Below are 14,317 nucleotides of genomic sequence, written 5' to 3'. Positions count from 1 at the left end.
GATGTGGTTAGCCTAGCTCAGCATAAAGACCATAGACTGGTTCTTTCTAAAGTTCAAAAACACCTACCAACAACATACATGCAACAAAACTAAATGTAGAAACAGCAGTTTGTGGTTTTTAGGGGAAGTCAGATACTATAACTGTTCCTTGACAAACACTCGGTGGAAACACTGCACACGGCATCTCTGAACATCATCACGAGGTCTTGCCCTAACATTAAGGACGCCAGGTCGCGGATCAAACATATCTCCTCTGGCTGACCCAGGACGCTGCACATGAAAACCTGGATAAACTGCCGTTTGTCAAAAAATAGTTCTAGCATGTAGCTCCTTTTTTGTTTGTTTACAGCCTAAACAAACCAGACACCACATCTTAATTAGTGAGCTTTAGAAATGTTAGAGTCTTTTAATCTCTTTCGAACCAGGCTAGCCATCCTTCCCCCCTGCTAAAAACCACAAACTGTTGTTTCTACATTTAGTTTTGTTGCATGTATGTTGTTGGTAGGTATTTTTTTGAACTTTAGAAAGAACCAGTCTATGCTCTTTATGCTAAGCTAAGCTTACCAGCTCAAGATCAATAGTTACTGCACAGCAATCTGATTTTATTTTCACTCTCGGAGAGCATTGAACTTGGATAGATTAAGATTATTCCCAAAGAGAGAAGAGAGCCTTTTTGTTTTTAAATTACATTACCATGTTTTTTTCTCTCAATACTTTCTGACTTCAGTGATGTTTTTCCCATTACGCAAATTGACTGAGATGTCAAGGACTGTAAAAAAAAAAACTGGTCATTAATATGTTTGAATGTATTATTTGGGATTTATGGCAGAAGTTATGTCTCTAAGAAATAAAGTATTTTGCTTTTGCAAGTTATAAAAAGGCTATAATGCTACTGTTAATAACACAAATGATACAAATAATTAGATCATCACGTCAGATTTGTTAAGGTAATTGACAATATTAAAACTTTGCGCCGTTGGTTCATACCCATCATCGGTGTCCAGCTCAGTGACGTTCTCCCTCTGACTCTGCAGCAGCGTGGAGCAGATGTTGTACTGGCTCTCCAGCAGCAGAAAGGAGTCCAGATTACAGCAGAGCACACTGAGCAGTCTGCAGCAACACAAACAAACACACAAACAAGACGTCAAAAATACAGATGGGGCTGGCATTTTGAGAAAAAGAAGCACAACAGCAGCACTGCAGCACTGGGCAGTTCAGACTAATGTAGTACATACAGTACTGTACTGCAGGGTAAAACCATGCAGACAAAGACCCCATTTGGACTTTGGTTGTCCATTTCCCCCTGGCACTGCACTGCGTCTGCAACTGCTGGATCAGGCAACACAGTTTTTCGCCAGCTCGCCGCAGCCAATTGTGAGCTTTGTTAAGAAGGAACCCCTTCAGAAGAGCTTCACGGTTCATTTTCTAGTTGCTGGTAATGACACCAGGCTCGAGCAGGCCGTTAAGCTCCGGCAGCATTTTGGGAAGCTACAGTGGGAGGAAAAGCTTCATAACATCTTTTGATCACGCATGACTTTTTAACTTCAGTGTTACTGCTGGTCACAGTTTTATTAGTAACAATTTTTGGTGGAAAAAGCATTACAAATACCAAGAGAACAAGGATGGTTACCCATTTCCCAAGACCCAAATTTTATACCCCAACCACCTCCTCCCATCAGCACCAGAGCTAATCTGAATTTAGAACAATCCCACATGTGTGTCACCGGTGTGAAGCATTAATCAAAACAATCTAGTTAATTCTCAGGTCATCTGCTTGCTCTGCGCTCCACACCTTCAATTAATTTGGAAAAAACGGTCTTAAAATATCAGATATCTATAAAAATAGGTATTCTTATCATGTCAATGATGTCAGCTGCCTGGACTACGTTGTTCTCATTTAACACGATATATTCTCACTTTTGATAAGGCCAGATATAACGAAGAGTGAAAATATATATATATGAGAATGTTTGCAAATGTTCCCCCGTCTATTTTCGATTTTTTTTTATTATTAGAACATTTGGTCACACTTTACTTGAAGATATCTACATAAGAGTGACATTATACTGTCATGAACGTGTCATAAACATTATAAACAAGTCATAAACGATTATGACTTACTTCTTTTAGAAGTGTCATTCGGTTTTGTCATGACAAGTTAGGGTTCATGTGTCATGTCTGTCACGTCACGCTCATGTAGATACCTTCAAGTAAAGTGTTACAGAACATTGTTTTTATCTACTACAGAACCACAGAACTTTAGGTTCGAATAAATAAATAAATAGTTTCACAATTTGGAAAATGCCTCATTTGCTTTCTTGCCGAGAAGTAGATCGAAGAAGAAGAAGATCGATACCACTCTAATATCTGTGCATTAAGGACGGAGATAAAGCATACCCATATGAACCCATTAGTCAGCTAATAGAGTGAACGAGGGCAGCTCTAATACAGACAAAGCAACGGAGCACGTTTGGGATGATACAACTGCTTCTGTTTGATCTTCATCAATAACAGTCTCAGACCATCGGTTGGTCTTATGTGCAGATGCAGAAAAGATGTATCAGATGCTTAAGGTCAAGTCTTTAAATTAGTTTATAGGTAATATTACTGTATTCTTGTACAGTTTTATGAATGTGTCCACGTTGATTTCCTTCTACTTTATCACTGCTATTAGTCAACACCATTGAGAAAAAAAAAAAGGTAAAAAAATAAGGCTTACAAAACAGCACATGCACAATTGACTGAACAGAAATGTCAGAGCTATTTTTACACATTTAAAAGTCTGTTTAAAAGCAACTCTGATCTTGACTTTTACAAAATGTAATTTCACAGTATGTGTCCTTGTACTGACATATAAGAGGTAGAGTGTGTCCTTGTGCTGATATATAAACGGTAGTAGTGTAAAGCTCTGCATGTGGTTTGGTTTTGTGTGTAAGTCCTTGATAAACATCTGTCCTTTCAAGCATCTGCTTCCTTTCCTGATGTGCTGGGCAGTTGCTTGGACTCCTGTGTGACTGACAGCTCTCCTCACTCCCTCTGACAGCAGCACAGCAAGAGGCTGAGAGGCTGTCAGGCCGTCTGACCTCTCTCCGTTTTAAACTAAGAAATACAGAACCGGCCCTGCTTACAGCTCGTGTGATGCAGAAAGGATAACAACACATAGGGCAGTACCAATACTTTGTTGTTCAGCTTTGTTGCCCTTTTTTAATGTATATCTGTGTGTGTGTGTGTGTGTGTGTGTGTGTGTGTGTGTGTGTGCTTTAAGATCAATAAAAAGCCAGAGTCAAATTCCCTGAATGTATTCACACTTACGTGGCCATTAAAGCTGATTCTAATTCTGAGCTGCAGTCTTAAAAATTGGAAAGAAAGATTTTACAGTTGATTTTACTAGTTGACTCCTTTCCCTATTGGAAATAGGACATCTCTATTCACTTCCTAAACTAGCACCCATAAGGAAAGCACTGAGGCTGGATGGTTAAGACCTTTGAAACACTGCAATCCATTTAATCTGGAGTTGACATTCATGCTGTGGACGACTACAACTCCCTTTAATGAAACCCATTAATGACGGATGATTACTCAGTTGATGATGTGCACACATGTATCAGAGGACTTATAAATGACCCTATTAAACAGAGTGTAATCTGCCTGCCAGTTTGACCAAAGATCATTCTGCTGATTGATTGGTCATGCCTGAGGTAAGACGCAAATGGTCAACTTAACAGACATACTATCTGGGAGGCTTATATCGTTGGCAGTCAGGAGAAATCAATAAAAAAAAAAAACTAAAAAGGTTAAATAATGAGAAAATCTCTGGAAATTAAGGAATCCTTAGCAGTGGGTTTGCAGAAATGACAAAATGAGTTTGCACATTCTGCTTAAAACGATACAAATAAGAGTCAAAAACTAGTAACTACGCCAATCTTTGCTAATAAAAACAATTGCTTTAATTGCTTTAATTAATGATCTGCACATATTCAGGTAGCAGACTGAAAAGCCCACAGGCTGTGTATGTGCAAAGAACAATTAGATCTCAATTGGGCGTGAAACAAAACAAGCAATCTCTTCCGGTCTGTTGTCCATTTAGGATGCTTTCAAATCTTACTTGTTCGTTGCCACATAGTAAAACTAAATATCTATGTATTCCCGGCACTAGAAACGCAGCTACAATAAAGCATGTGACAGCTTTTTGCTTCACATTAGTGCATAAGGTGGTCAGCGTCAACAAGATGTGGTATGTGTGTGTGTCCTTCCTTGTCCTATTCTTGTCATATTTTTAGTGGATTTTGTGCTACAAGTTAAAGAGGTTCAAATGTGTGACGCTACACACACACACACGAGCACGCACACTTGAGTTCGGAGCGTTCAACAGCAGATAGAGAAGAATAAAAGGCATCCAAACAATTCAGAGAGGATCAATACATGGGCAAAGTGTGCTAGTTGCCATGACAACAAAGAGGCTTTAAGCAACAAGGAAAAAGGTTCGAGGGATTTTAGCTCTCATTAGCTTGTGAAGATCAAGGGGGGGGGGACATTTTGGCAACTCTTTTCTTTCAACAGGGCTGGACTTCAGGAATGCTTGGCGTATGCTTGCCAGACAGCGGTGCTGGTGACTAAACGCTGCAATCCATATGTTAGAAAAGATTTGAAGCGTTTAAAGAAGTTTTGACGTACTGCTGGAGTGTAGTCCAAGGCTGGTTTACAACTCACAGCCAATAGCAGAACCAACGAAAGCCCATTTACATTGCAATAGTTCAACCCAGCTCCTGAGGTTTCATTCTGATGGCTTCTTTTAGGATTGAGTTAGCAATATTCTGTATTTTTTGTTGTTGTTGTCAACAAATCCAATTAAACAACAGTGAACTGATTATACTGACAAGCATTGTCTGTGTATCTGAAGCTTGCTATATCATATTCCTTCATTCTATTACCAACACGTGAATAATCTGTCATAAAGATTCATGTCTTCAGTAGTAAACCAATGGTCTTGGAGCTCGGTGCTATGTGAAAGTCAAAAAGTATTAAGAGATTTGAATATGCAATATAAGAACTATAGAATAACGCCAGACTTGTAATTTCAACAAGCACAAAAACTCCTTCAGTACAAAACTGAGTGGCAAGGAACAAGTATGCAAATACTAAGAATGAGCATATTCCGCCCAATTAAATTATCTTTTATTAAACATGGACCTGGTATCTATGGTTTATTATGCGGCTAACGTGATAGATTGACACCTGGGCTAATTATTTAGGCCGAGTGCCATTCCCCCCCCAAAAAAAGGAGAACACAGTCTCTTAATCAGACAGGCTTTTTGTGTCTCAGGGGAAAATATAAAAATATGCAAAATGCTAAATCTGTGATTCCAAGCATCTGGTTAGAGTATCTGTCATATCTGCAGAGGTTTTCAGAGAGTCAAATACATTTTTAGTGCTACTTTTTTAACTCTGTGTAATACAGATGATCCAGTGTTGAATAACCAAAAAATAACAATGGAGTAAGAGCAGGTGTTCGTGATGCAGGGATAGGCTACTAGGATCCACAAGGAAGGGAACAGATTTCCCTGCTTCAGTAAAGTACAAAAACTACTAAAAAAAGACCTTTACAATCGCAGCTCCATTAATAAAAACAAGACCAAAACGTGATAGTTTGACCCTGAGGTAGACCAGCGTGGGGTCAATGGTCATGTTTTTTTAAATAATGGAGCCATTATATTGAAGCTTTTTTTAAAAATCTTTTTGCACTAACAAAGCAGTTTGCCTTGAATTTTAGGAGGGAATCTTTCCTCTGCCTCGTAGACAATCACTTTGATGAACTGTCTCAGCACGCTAAGAAAATAATCTTGGTAAAAGCAACGTGTTGTGAAACCGTTTAGTGTATTAATCAATCCTGTTGTCTACAGCAGAGATTTACTGACCTTTATGCTGCAGAGGGCGGTGTTCTCCATTAAATACATACTGAGCCAACATAAACTACAACAGTCTAACACATAAAGTAAATAAATATAGCTTTACACCACAGAAAAACATCAAATTGTTAGTATGCAAAGATACAATAACATGAAAGTCGCACCAGAGGGCTTCATATATGAGCTACTTTATAATCCAAAAGATCAGGGCTCTTCAATGTTTTTTAAGCTAAGGACCCCGTAACTAAAAGAGAGATGGAGCATAAAATACTACTACATGTATTGTATAAAATGAAGGTGGATATTAAGCTAGGCCTACAATAACGTGAAGCATGGCATGAAGCCTTTATAGATTCATTTTTTGAATACTTAGCTATTAAAATACCCTGATAATTGTTGATATTTTATAAATCTTGTTTTAATGAATCCTTAGGATGGCCTTAGTTACTACGTTACCTATAGGCCAGGGAGCATTGGGGATTTTTATTTGCTAATCATATGTTGGTTCCAATTTCCTAAAAACAACTTTCAAAAATCAATAATTTGGACGCCCTCCTTCATTGCCTCTTAGCAATGACCCCCCCTAGGGGTCCCGGACCCCCAGTTGAAGGTCCCTACAACAGATGAAGGTGTCAGGATGTTTCAAATCTCCAATGTAAGAATGGCCACAGCTTGCTCCGCTTCCTGTGATGTGTTAGCTCCTCTGACTTGTGGGGTCCTAGAGCAACAGTTTTGGTTATTTCACATTAGAGATTTGGGCCTGTGCTGTTTTCTCACAGTTTTTTTCTTCTTCATTAGTCTGAAGTGGGCCTGTCTCATTTAGACAAAGGTGGTTTCACATACTGAGCAATCCTTGAATCAAAATGTGATGTCAGTTCATCAGAATGACAGTTGTGGGTTGTTTTTTAGACGTGCCTAGGAGACTCTGGATCATATCTGATCAAACCGCACCCACACAGCCCTAATAAAGCAGATAAGCTGAGTTTTAGAGTGTAGCTGTTAATAAATATCACCTAGAGATGTTCTTACCAACTTTATCTGTTATTATTATTATTAATCTTGCTTGTTTAGTCATCAATATTTAATATTTGATTACTGACAAATAACGCGCCAAAAACCCATGATATTTTACAATAGCATATAAAATACCAATTTAAAAGGGGTCACTCTTAGTAATAAATCTCTCCCCTCGACTTTTCAGACTTTTATAGTAAGTTTCAGTGCAGCTACTTTCAGTGAAAAAAAAACCCAAAACTCCACTGTACTCTACCTGCTCAACACCAAATAGCATACAAACAGTTAACAAGTATTTGGTGAACATAGTAATGCATTTAGCAGCTAAAGAGCCAGATATTTCCCCCAGGAGTTGTTGAGACCAAAAACAGAGCTCAAAGGAGAGTGAATATCAGCCCTATTCTCCACTGGGTCCATCTGCACTGCATTCTGGGTGCATCAAGTCAAAGCTTGATAATTCACCAGCCGTTTACGTCTCCCCTACAACACCACGGGACACGAGATTCATCTTGGATGTGGAAAAAACATAATACTTTTTTACAAAGGACAACGCAGAGGGGGGTTCCTCATTCAAGGACATTGCATGTTGTGTTGCCATATTCCTTCAGGCTGTGGATAATCAGAAAACGGAGTGGGAACAGGCATCATTGTATTGTGTGTGACGCAGCGTTAAAAAGAAAGTGTTTTGAGACTTTTATTTGGGTTTAACTGACAGAGGTCACATTGGTTATGTGGGTGTGTGTGTGTGTGTGTGTCTGTGTGTGTGTATTGGAGAGCAGCACCCACTAATAGACAGTATATAAGATACTACCAATACAATAGTGTGTAAATATTGTGAAGTGATTGTAAACACAATCAATCAACATAATGGCAAAAATCTTAATAGAGTGAAATAAATGGAAATGTAATTCACCGCATCATTTCCTGTTCATGCCAATAAAGAATGAAACTAAAGTGAAATCAGAATTTGTAGAACCTTTAAACGTAGAATTTTCTGTGTTCATGTCCAAACATTAACACAGCAGATTTACTCAGAAGTTGTTGTTGTACCTTAACATGGCTTGACTTGACTTACTGAGAGTAAAATGCTACATTTAGTATATTTAGTGACCCATACGAAGGCACTGAGTGCAAGTTTGTCAGTGAATCCATCAGTCTGAGAGGCAAATGAACACAGCATCTTGTTCCTTTCACTTGGCCTCTGGACGTTAATAGCAGCGAGCTGACTGACAGGCACAGACAGAGTAAGTGAGTCAGCAAGGCTCCAAACAAGTCAAAGCTATTGTGGTTCAGAAAGCCAAAAACACAGAAAGAAGCAAAGCAATGCACAGCAACCGCCGGAGCATTGCAAACACAACCCAGACACCCATGTACCCGTGTATGTAAAAACATTCTCTTGCACAGGTTGCTTTTTATCTCCTTCAACACATAGAAAGTTAGCCATTTATAGAACATTAACCTTCACATTAAACCTTCATTTTAAACCTACAATAACCACTAAGCTACAATACGCAGCTTTCCTCACACAGATGTTATTAATCTTTTTCAATACAGTACAACTTTAATTTGTACTGGACCCTACCCTTAATCTGAACCTTAACTCAAAACTGAAGGCTGAAGCGTGTGTGTGTGTGCGTGTGTGTGTGTGTGTGTGTTTTAATCCAATACAATGTGCCTCCCCACTAATGTTTAGTAACGCTCTGTCCCAATACCTCCCCTTCTCCTAGATACTTGCCATAACCCTCGTTTTTGCGTGTTGGTGTGTCGGGACTTTACTGTCGAGGGCACTCAAAACCAAGTGGAAGTTTCAAAGGGGGAGAAATGGGGACAGGGCCTAATATAAAAATATATCAATCTCACCTCAGGCCAAATGTGTGAGACTGCTCGTAGTGGAACAGGGAATGGATCTTTGCATCTGAATTCACAGCAATCAGCCTGTCAATCAGATCCTGTGGAGGAAAGTGAGAGGGTGTGAGGAGAAATACAGCAGTTATGGTGCAAACTGTGGATATTTACGATGTGTAAGATGAGAAATGTACATCAGCCCTCTGTGGGGGGGTGTAGGAGCATGCCTTTGTAAGGGGAAACCAACGCATGGGTGGTGGGAGAAGGCAAAATGAAAAGTGCAAACATGCCCTCAAATGGCTGAAAGAGGCATTGCATGAAGTTTGGACTACACAGTGTGAAAAACACTCACAGGAATAGAAGTTGGAATCTCTCTCAGGGTATATTCATGTTTGTTAGCCAGAGGCTGGCGGCCCGTGAGCTCCCACACCGACTGGGAGGAGGAGAGAAGATTGACTAAGGACAGGAACGACTGGAGAGAAAAAGAGTGAGACAGACACAGGGTTTGAGAAAAAGAGTAAAATTGCAATTAAACTCAAAACTGAGATGATTTTAAATTAAAAATGAAATGTTAAGTTGAAACTGTGATCAGGCATGTAGCCATTGGCTATTTTCATCCAGATTTAATCAATTTTTTTATTACTTATTGTTTGTGTTTTAATGTTTTTTGCTTTTACACTGTATGTGTGTATATTTCTTTAAATACTATACAAGTGATTGGTTTTAAAACTGAATAAAAACACAAATACTAGAAAGAAAGGGTGATTTAAGAAAAACGTGATTGCTCAACTAGTCAGTTAAGGTTGATATTCAGATGTTTGCAGTATGTTTTGTCCATGGTAAAAAAAAAAAAAATGTATACAAATACAAAAAGGAATTACAACAACATAATAATTACATAACTACCATCAAATCTAAACATGTGAACAGAAGAGTAGCCTGAACAATAATAAACCAAGTTCTCCTGATCTCATCACTGAATCAGGAGAACAGGGAAAACGTGGGAATCAAAGAAGAAGAATGAAACACACACACACACACACACACACACACACACACACACACACACACACACACACCTTGAGGCAGCTTCTGTCTATGGGGTCCATGGCTGTGGGCTTGGGACGGACCACCCCGACATCTTCACTGCCGCACTCGAGAACCGACCACAGCTCTAAGACCAGCGCCCGGACTAAACCTGCAACACAAGCCAGTGGTGCATGTAGAACGTCTGACCTCTGAACTGGCACAACACATTTCATTTGTGAGTTTAGAATTACTATACATGTGACATTAGTGCAATTGAGATTGCAAGCATTAAAGATCTAATATTTCATCATGCAACAATAATCTCTGCTTTATATTTATTTTAGGGTTTCAAATATTACGACTTATATTACTTTTTTGGGCATGTATGCCTTGTTGGAAAGGAGAGAGTAGAGACAGTCAGGATGGAGAGAGAGAGAGAGAGAGAGAGAGAGAGAGAGAGAGAGAGAGAGAGAGGAGGCGAGGGTGGGGTGGGGGGGGTGGGGGTCCTGATCCTAATTCAAACCATGGAAATTGGGATTAGATATTAAACAGCATTCAGCTACCCAGATTTTTTAAATGTATAATTTTATTTTACACTTACAAATTGTATTGGTTGTATGCCACTACCTTTCCCTTTTTTCCACCTGGCAATGTTGTGTTCCAGATATGTGGAATGTTTTCAGATGTGATTGACTATGCTACTTATATACATATGTTTCTGAAATAGACATCAAAATCTGATTTACATGTCTTTGTCACACAGCTACTCAAATCACATCTAAATTTTAACATGGAATGAAAGCTTCATGCATCACAGCTGGCAAGTGTGTGTTTGTGCTTCAGTACCTGAACTGAGCAAAGCTGCCACCCCTGGAGCAGTTGCTGCCACCTGTGTCACCATCACCCCATATCCAAACTTCTCACAGCGGCTCACCTACAGAAAACACGCACAGAAACCCCATCATGCCCTAAAATATTAATAAAACCGTACTCTACCTTTTTTGTTTTTGCATGTAATGTATAAGTACAAAATGAAAGGTTTGGATAGGTAAGACAAGTAAAGGATTACTGTAGCACAAAACGTGTGATTCAGTAAGCAGACTCTGATATAACACTACCAGAATCCTGAAAAAGCACAATTGTTTCCTCTGTGCAGGACTATCTTTTCTCAACATCATTTATCAATCTGTGTCTCCTGTATCTGACCTCTCAGTATCTACTCCAGCACCTACCACGGCCCCTCTTCTCCCCATCTCTCCTGACCTCCCAACCCCTCCTCAACACTGCCTCCTCTCCCGGTCTGACCCGGTCACCCCTCCTGAAATCTCCAAACTCATCAGCTCTTCCAAACCCCTTACCTGCTAACTTGACCTCCTCCCTACTCCCCTCCTGAAGTCCTGCCTCCCAGCCCTATGCCCCTTCCTCACTAACCTCTTCAGCTACTCACTGTCCCTTGGAACTGCCCTATCTGCCTTCAAAACTGCTGCCACCCCAGTCCTAAAAAAACCTGGTCTGGATCCCTCCTCCCTCAACAACTACCACCCATTATCCAAACTTCCCTTTCTGTCTAAAACCCGAGAACGTGTCATCGCCTCACAACTCCAAACACATCTTAAGGCAAATAACCAATTTGAACCCCTCTGAATCTTGGTTTGTTTGTATTGTTGTTCTACCTTGCCCTGTAAAGTGAGTGAGTTTTTGAAAAGCGCTATTATTATTATTAGTATTAATGCAATCGAGATGTGTTTCTCCAAACCAAATGGTAACTTTGTGATTCAATGAAAAATAAAATCTAATTGATGGAACGTTTTGTGTGTAATGGCTGTTTCTCCTAATCCTGCGTCCTCGCTCCAGGGTTGGCTCACTGTAACTCAAGTCAATGTGGCAAAGAATCACTTGAACAGCATATTACTTCAGCAAATTGATGCTATCAAGAAGGATTAAAAACCGAGCCACTGCCAAAGGTAATTCTTACAGGGTTTCCATAAAGGTGATGAAACAGTTCCATCGAACTATGTCAGCATCAGCGCTTATCAGCACTTCTGCAGTAAAGTGTGATTCATATGAAAGTGGCCACATAGAGTTATATGACTGGCTTACATAACTTCAAATCTACTACAAGTGATTTTACAACTAACTAGTTAACTAACTAACTCTCTACTCTGCAAATATCTGGAGTACACTAGTAGTAGTAGTAGTAGTAGTAGTAGTAGTAGTAGTATCTAAGCACTTGTTGGACTGCAGGATTAAAAAACTAGGTGGAGAAGGGAATGAGTAGTACAGCTCCCTCGTTACCACATTTGAGGTGCCCCCTAAGTAATTTAACCCCTGCACTACAGTGGAAGCCTTTCAGCAACTGCAGTTGGATTGGGAAATTTCCACGTTTGAGTGTGCAAGGCGTTGCTGAGAGCATTAGACTCCATAAAGCTACAGTCTATGAATAAAAGTTGATAAATGAAATAACAAAATGGGTGTACCAAATGTGAAGTAAAAGGAAACATTTTGAACAAGTATGTTTTTATGATGGAAAAAACCTGTAATAATTGTGTAGCCCTGTGAAGTACAGCGTTTGTAATCACCTGTAGTTTTTTAGTAAAGCGAGAGAACATGTAGGCGAGACACTCGTTGATGGCTCCTGTCTGCTGGAGCAGCAGAAGACCTTTAGGAGTTGCAGCAAAGTTCAGCAGGCTGTCCAACAACATCTCCTCCCAGATATGCCTGTTCCAAAGTCAAAGAGAGAGACAGAGTCATAAGTAAGTCAAGCAATTCCTTACACAGGTGAACAATTGGGAAAAGGGCCTGATGTACAGGTGGTAAACAAGCTTGTTATGCAAGAATTGTTAGTGTAGAAGTATTTGTGGTCAGATTACCCCTAATTGTTATTTTCTTTATTGCATATTTTTCTTTAACAATAGTTCAGTCAGGAATTCCCACAGGAGCTCCTTATATCTGTTATTTGTGATTAAATCAGTTGTGTGTCGTCTAAACGAGCTCTGTTACTTCAAGAGACAAGAACTTGCATTAGCATAAATCATTTAAATCTTCTGACGGTGATGAACACAAAGGAGATATGTACCCTTAAATATTTAGCATTGCATCCCATGTGCTATACTACTTAGTTATAGGAGGCCTTTCCATGTGTTACTGTTAGTTAGATAAATGGTGGCGTCAACTTTATAGTCGCTTCCCAATCAGCAACCACTCTAATTCAGATCAACATCTACACTGCTGCACATACTGTAAATGGTTTAATGAATATAAAAGGCTCTTAATGCTAGACATTATGTTTATGTGGGTGGTTTGTTTACAGTAGCTTTCACAGATGTGTTAATATTGCACACACAGTATGTTGGTATTGGTATTTATTAAGGTGTTGTTGCATGATCACTTAAATCTTCTCTTGCATGTAATATATTTAAAAAAGGGTTTTAAGTATGTTTACAGGCTTAATATCTGAGAAGGGAACAAGCTTACTGTAGGTGGGTTTAATTTACATATCTCAAAACAGTTTATCAAAAAATATTTATTTAGATAATTCTGTCTCTAAGTAGCTTGAAGATGGGGTGGAAAAGCATCCTTCTGTCTTTAAATGTCCGAGTTCAGTCTCTGTAATTCTTGGATGCATTATGACTATTCACTACTTAATAACTGGCCTCACATGTTCTGCACATCCTGGGCGGATGTTTCAGCGGCGGCTCCCGGTACAGGTGTTGGAACTCTTTCCAACAAGGAACTGGTCTAGAAATAAAGAAGTTATAAAGAATTTTAAAAAAAGTTATTCGTTTACGGGCACATCTGAAAGTAACAGGTTTAATATGGACATTTTGGAACCCAGTTGTATATCATGAACATTTGTGATTTCCTTTCTTTGACTCAATGTACTCTGTAAATTGCTGCACTGTTGGTATATAATCAGTCTTTTATGCATTGTCTTGATATTGCAATTCTTAATATCTACAATTGATAATTTAACTATATAAAATAAATCATTTGTGTTCATTTTACTCATGTCTCAATGGAATACAGCTGCATTTAAAATATTAATCTGGAAATATGCAATCCCTTAGAACCCATTGTTTTGGATAGACATGCATGCTATGTAAGAGCTTGGTGCATCTTACTAAAAAAACTAAATGAGGGCAGTAGTGGACTGAATTCACTTCTTTTACTCTGTGCAATAACACTAAGAAAGTTTAGACCTTATAGCACCATCTGACAACAATGGAAATCAGGGTCAAGACTGTCACTCTAATCAATCAAACCTTTAACTGTTTTCTTCCTGTGAAGCAATTAAAACCACATGTCTCCTCTGGGGGGGCATGTCTTTTTATAACGGGTAAACTGAGGTCAGTGTTGTTGGCACACTATGTAACGCTACAAAAACAGAGGTGGAATAGGACCTGAGACATCATGTAGTACGTGTTGTCAGTCCATTTGATTGCAGTACTGTACGTGCAGGCTGATAATTAATAATTAACACATTCTGGGTTGAGTCAGGAGAAAGTGTTGTATACTGATGCAAC

General features: G+C 39.2%; 1 protein-coding gene across 2 annotated transcripts in view; it reads right to left on the bottom strand.

The window, feature by feature from the left end:
• Window positions 1-14,317, bottom strand: part of tbc1d32 (TBC1 domain family, member 32) — a 66,208-nt gene that overhangs the window by 33,536 nt on the left and 18,355 nt on the right. For both annotated transcript variants that reach the window (XM_034899671.1, XM_034899672.1), the window contains exons 18-24: window positions 13,453-13,532; window positions 12,374-12,512; window positions 10,641-10,728; window positions 9,845-9,963; window positions 9,118-9,237; window positions 8,781-8,869; window positions 988-1,110 (exon numbers count right to left, since the gene is read on the bottom strand). In XM_034899671.1, coding sequence (XP_034755562.1) covers window positions 988-1,110; window positions 8,781-8,869; window positions 9,118-9,237; window positions 9,845-9,963; window positions 10,641-10,728; window positions 12,374-12,512; window positions 13,453-13,532 — 758 coding nt within the window. The remainder of the gene's footprint in view (window positions 1-987; window positions 1,111-8,780; window positions 8,870-9,117; window positions 9,238-9,844; window positions 9,964-10,640; window positions 10,729-12,373; window positions 12,513-13,452; window positions 13,533-14,317) is intronic.

This window comes from Etheostoma cragini, chromosome 18 (assembly GCF_013103735.1).
Source record: "Etheostoma cragini isolate CJK2018 chromosome 18, CSU_Ecrag_1.0, whole genome shotgun sequence".
Lineage (NCBI taxonomy): Eukaryota > Metazoa > Chordata > Actinopteri > Perciformes > Percidae > Etheostoma > Etheostoma cragini.
Note: the sequence above shows the minus strand (reverse complement) of the source record. Positions and strands in the feature narration are given on the sequence as shown.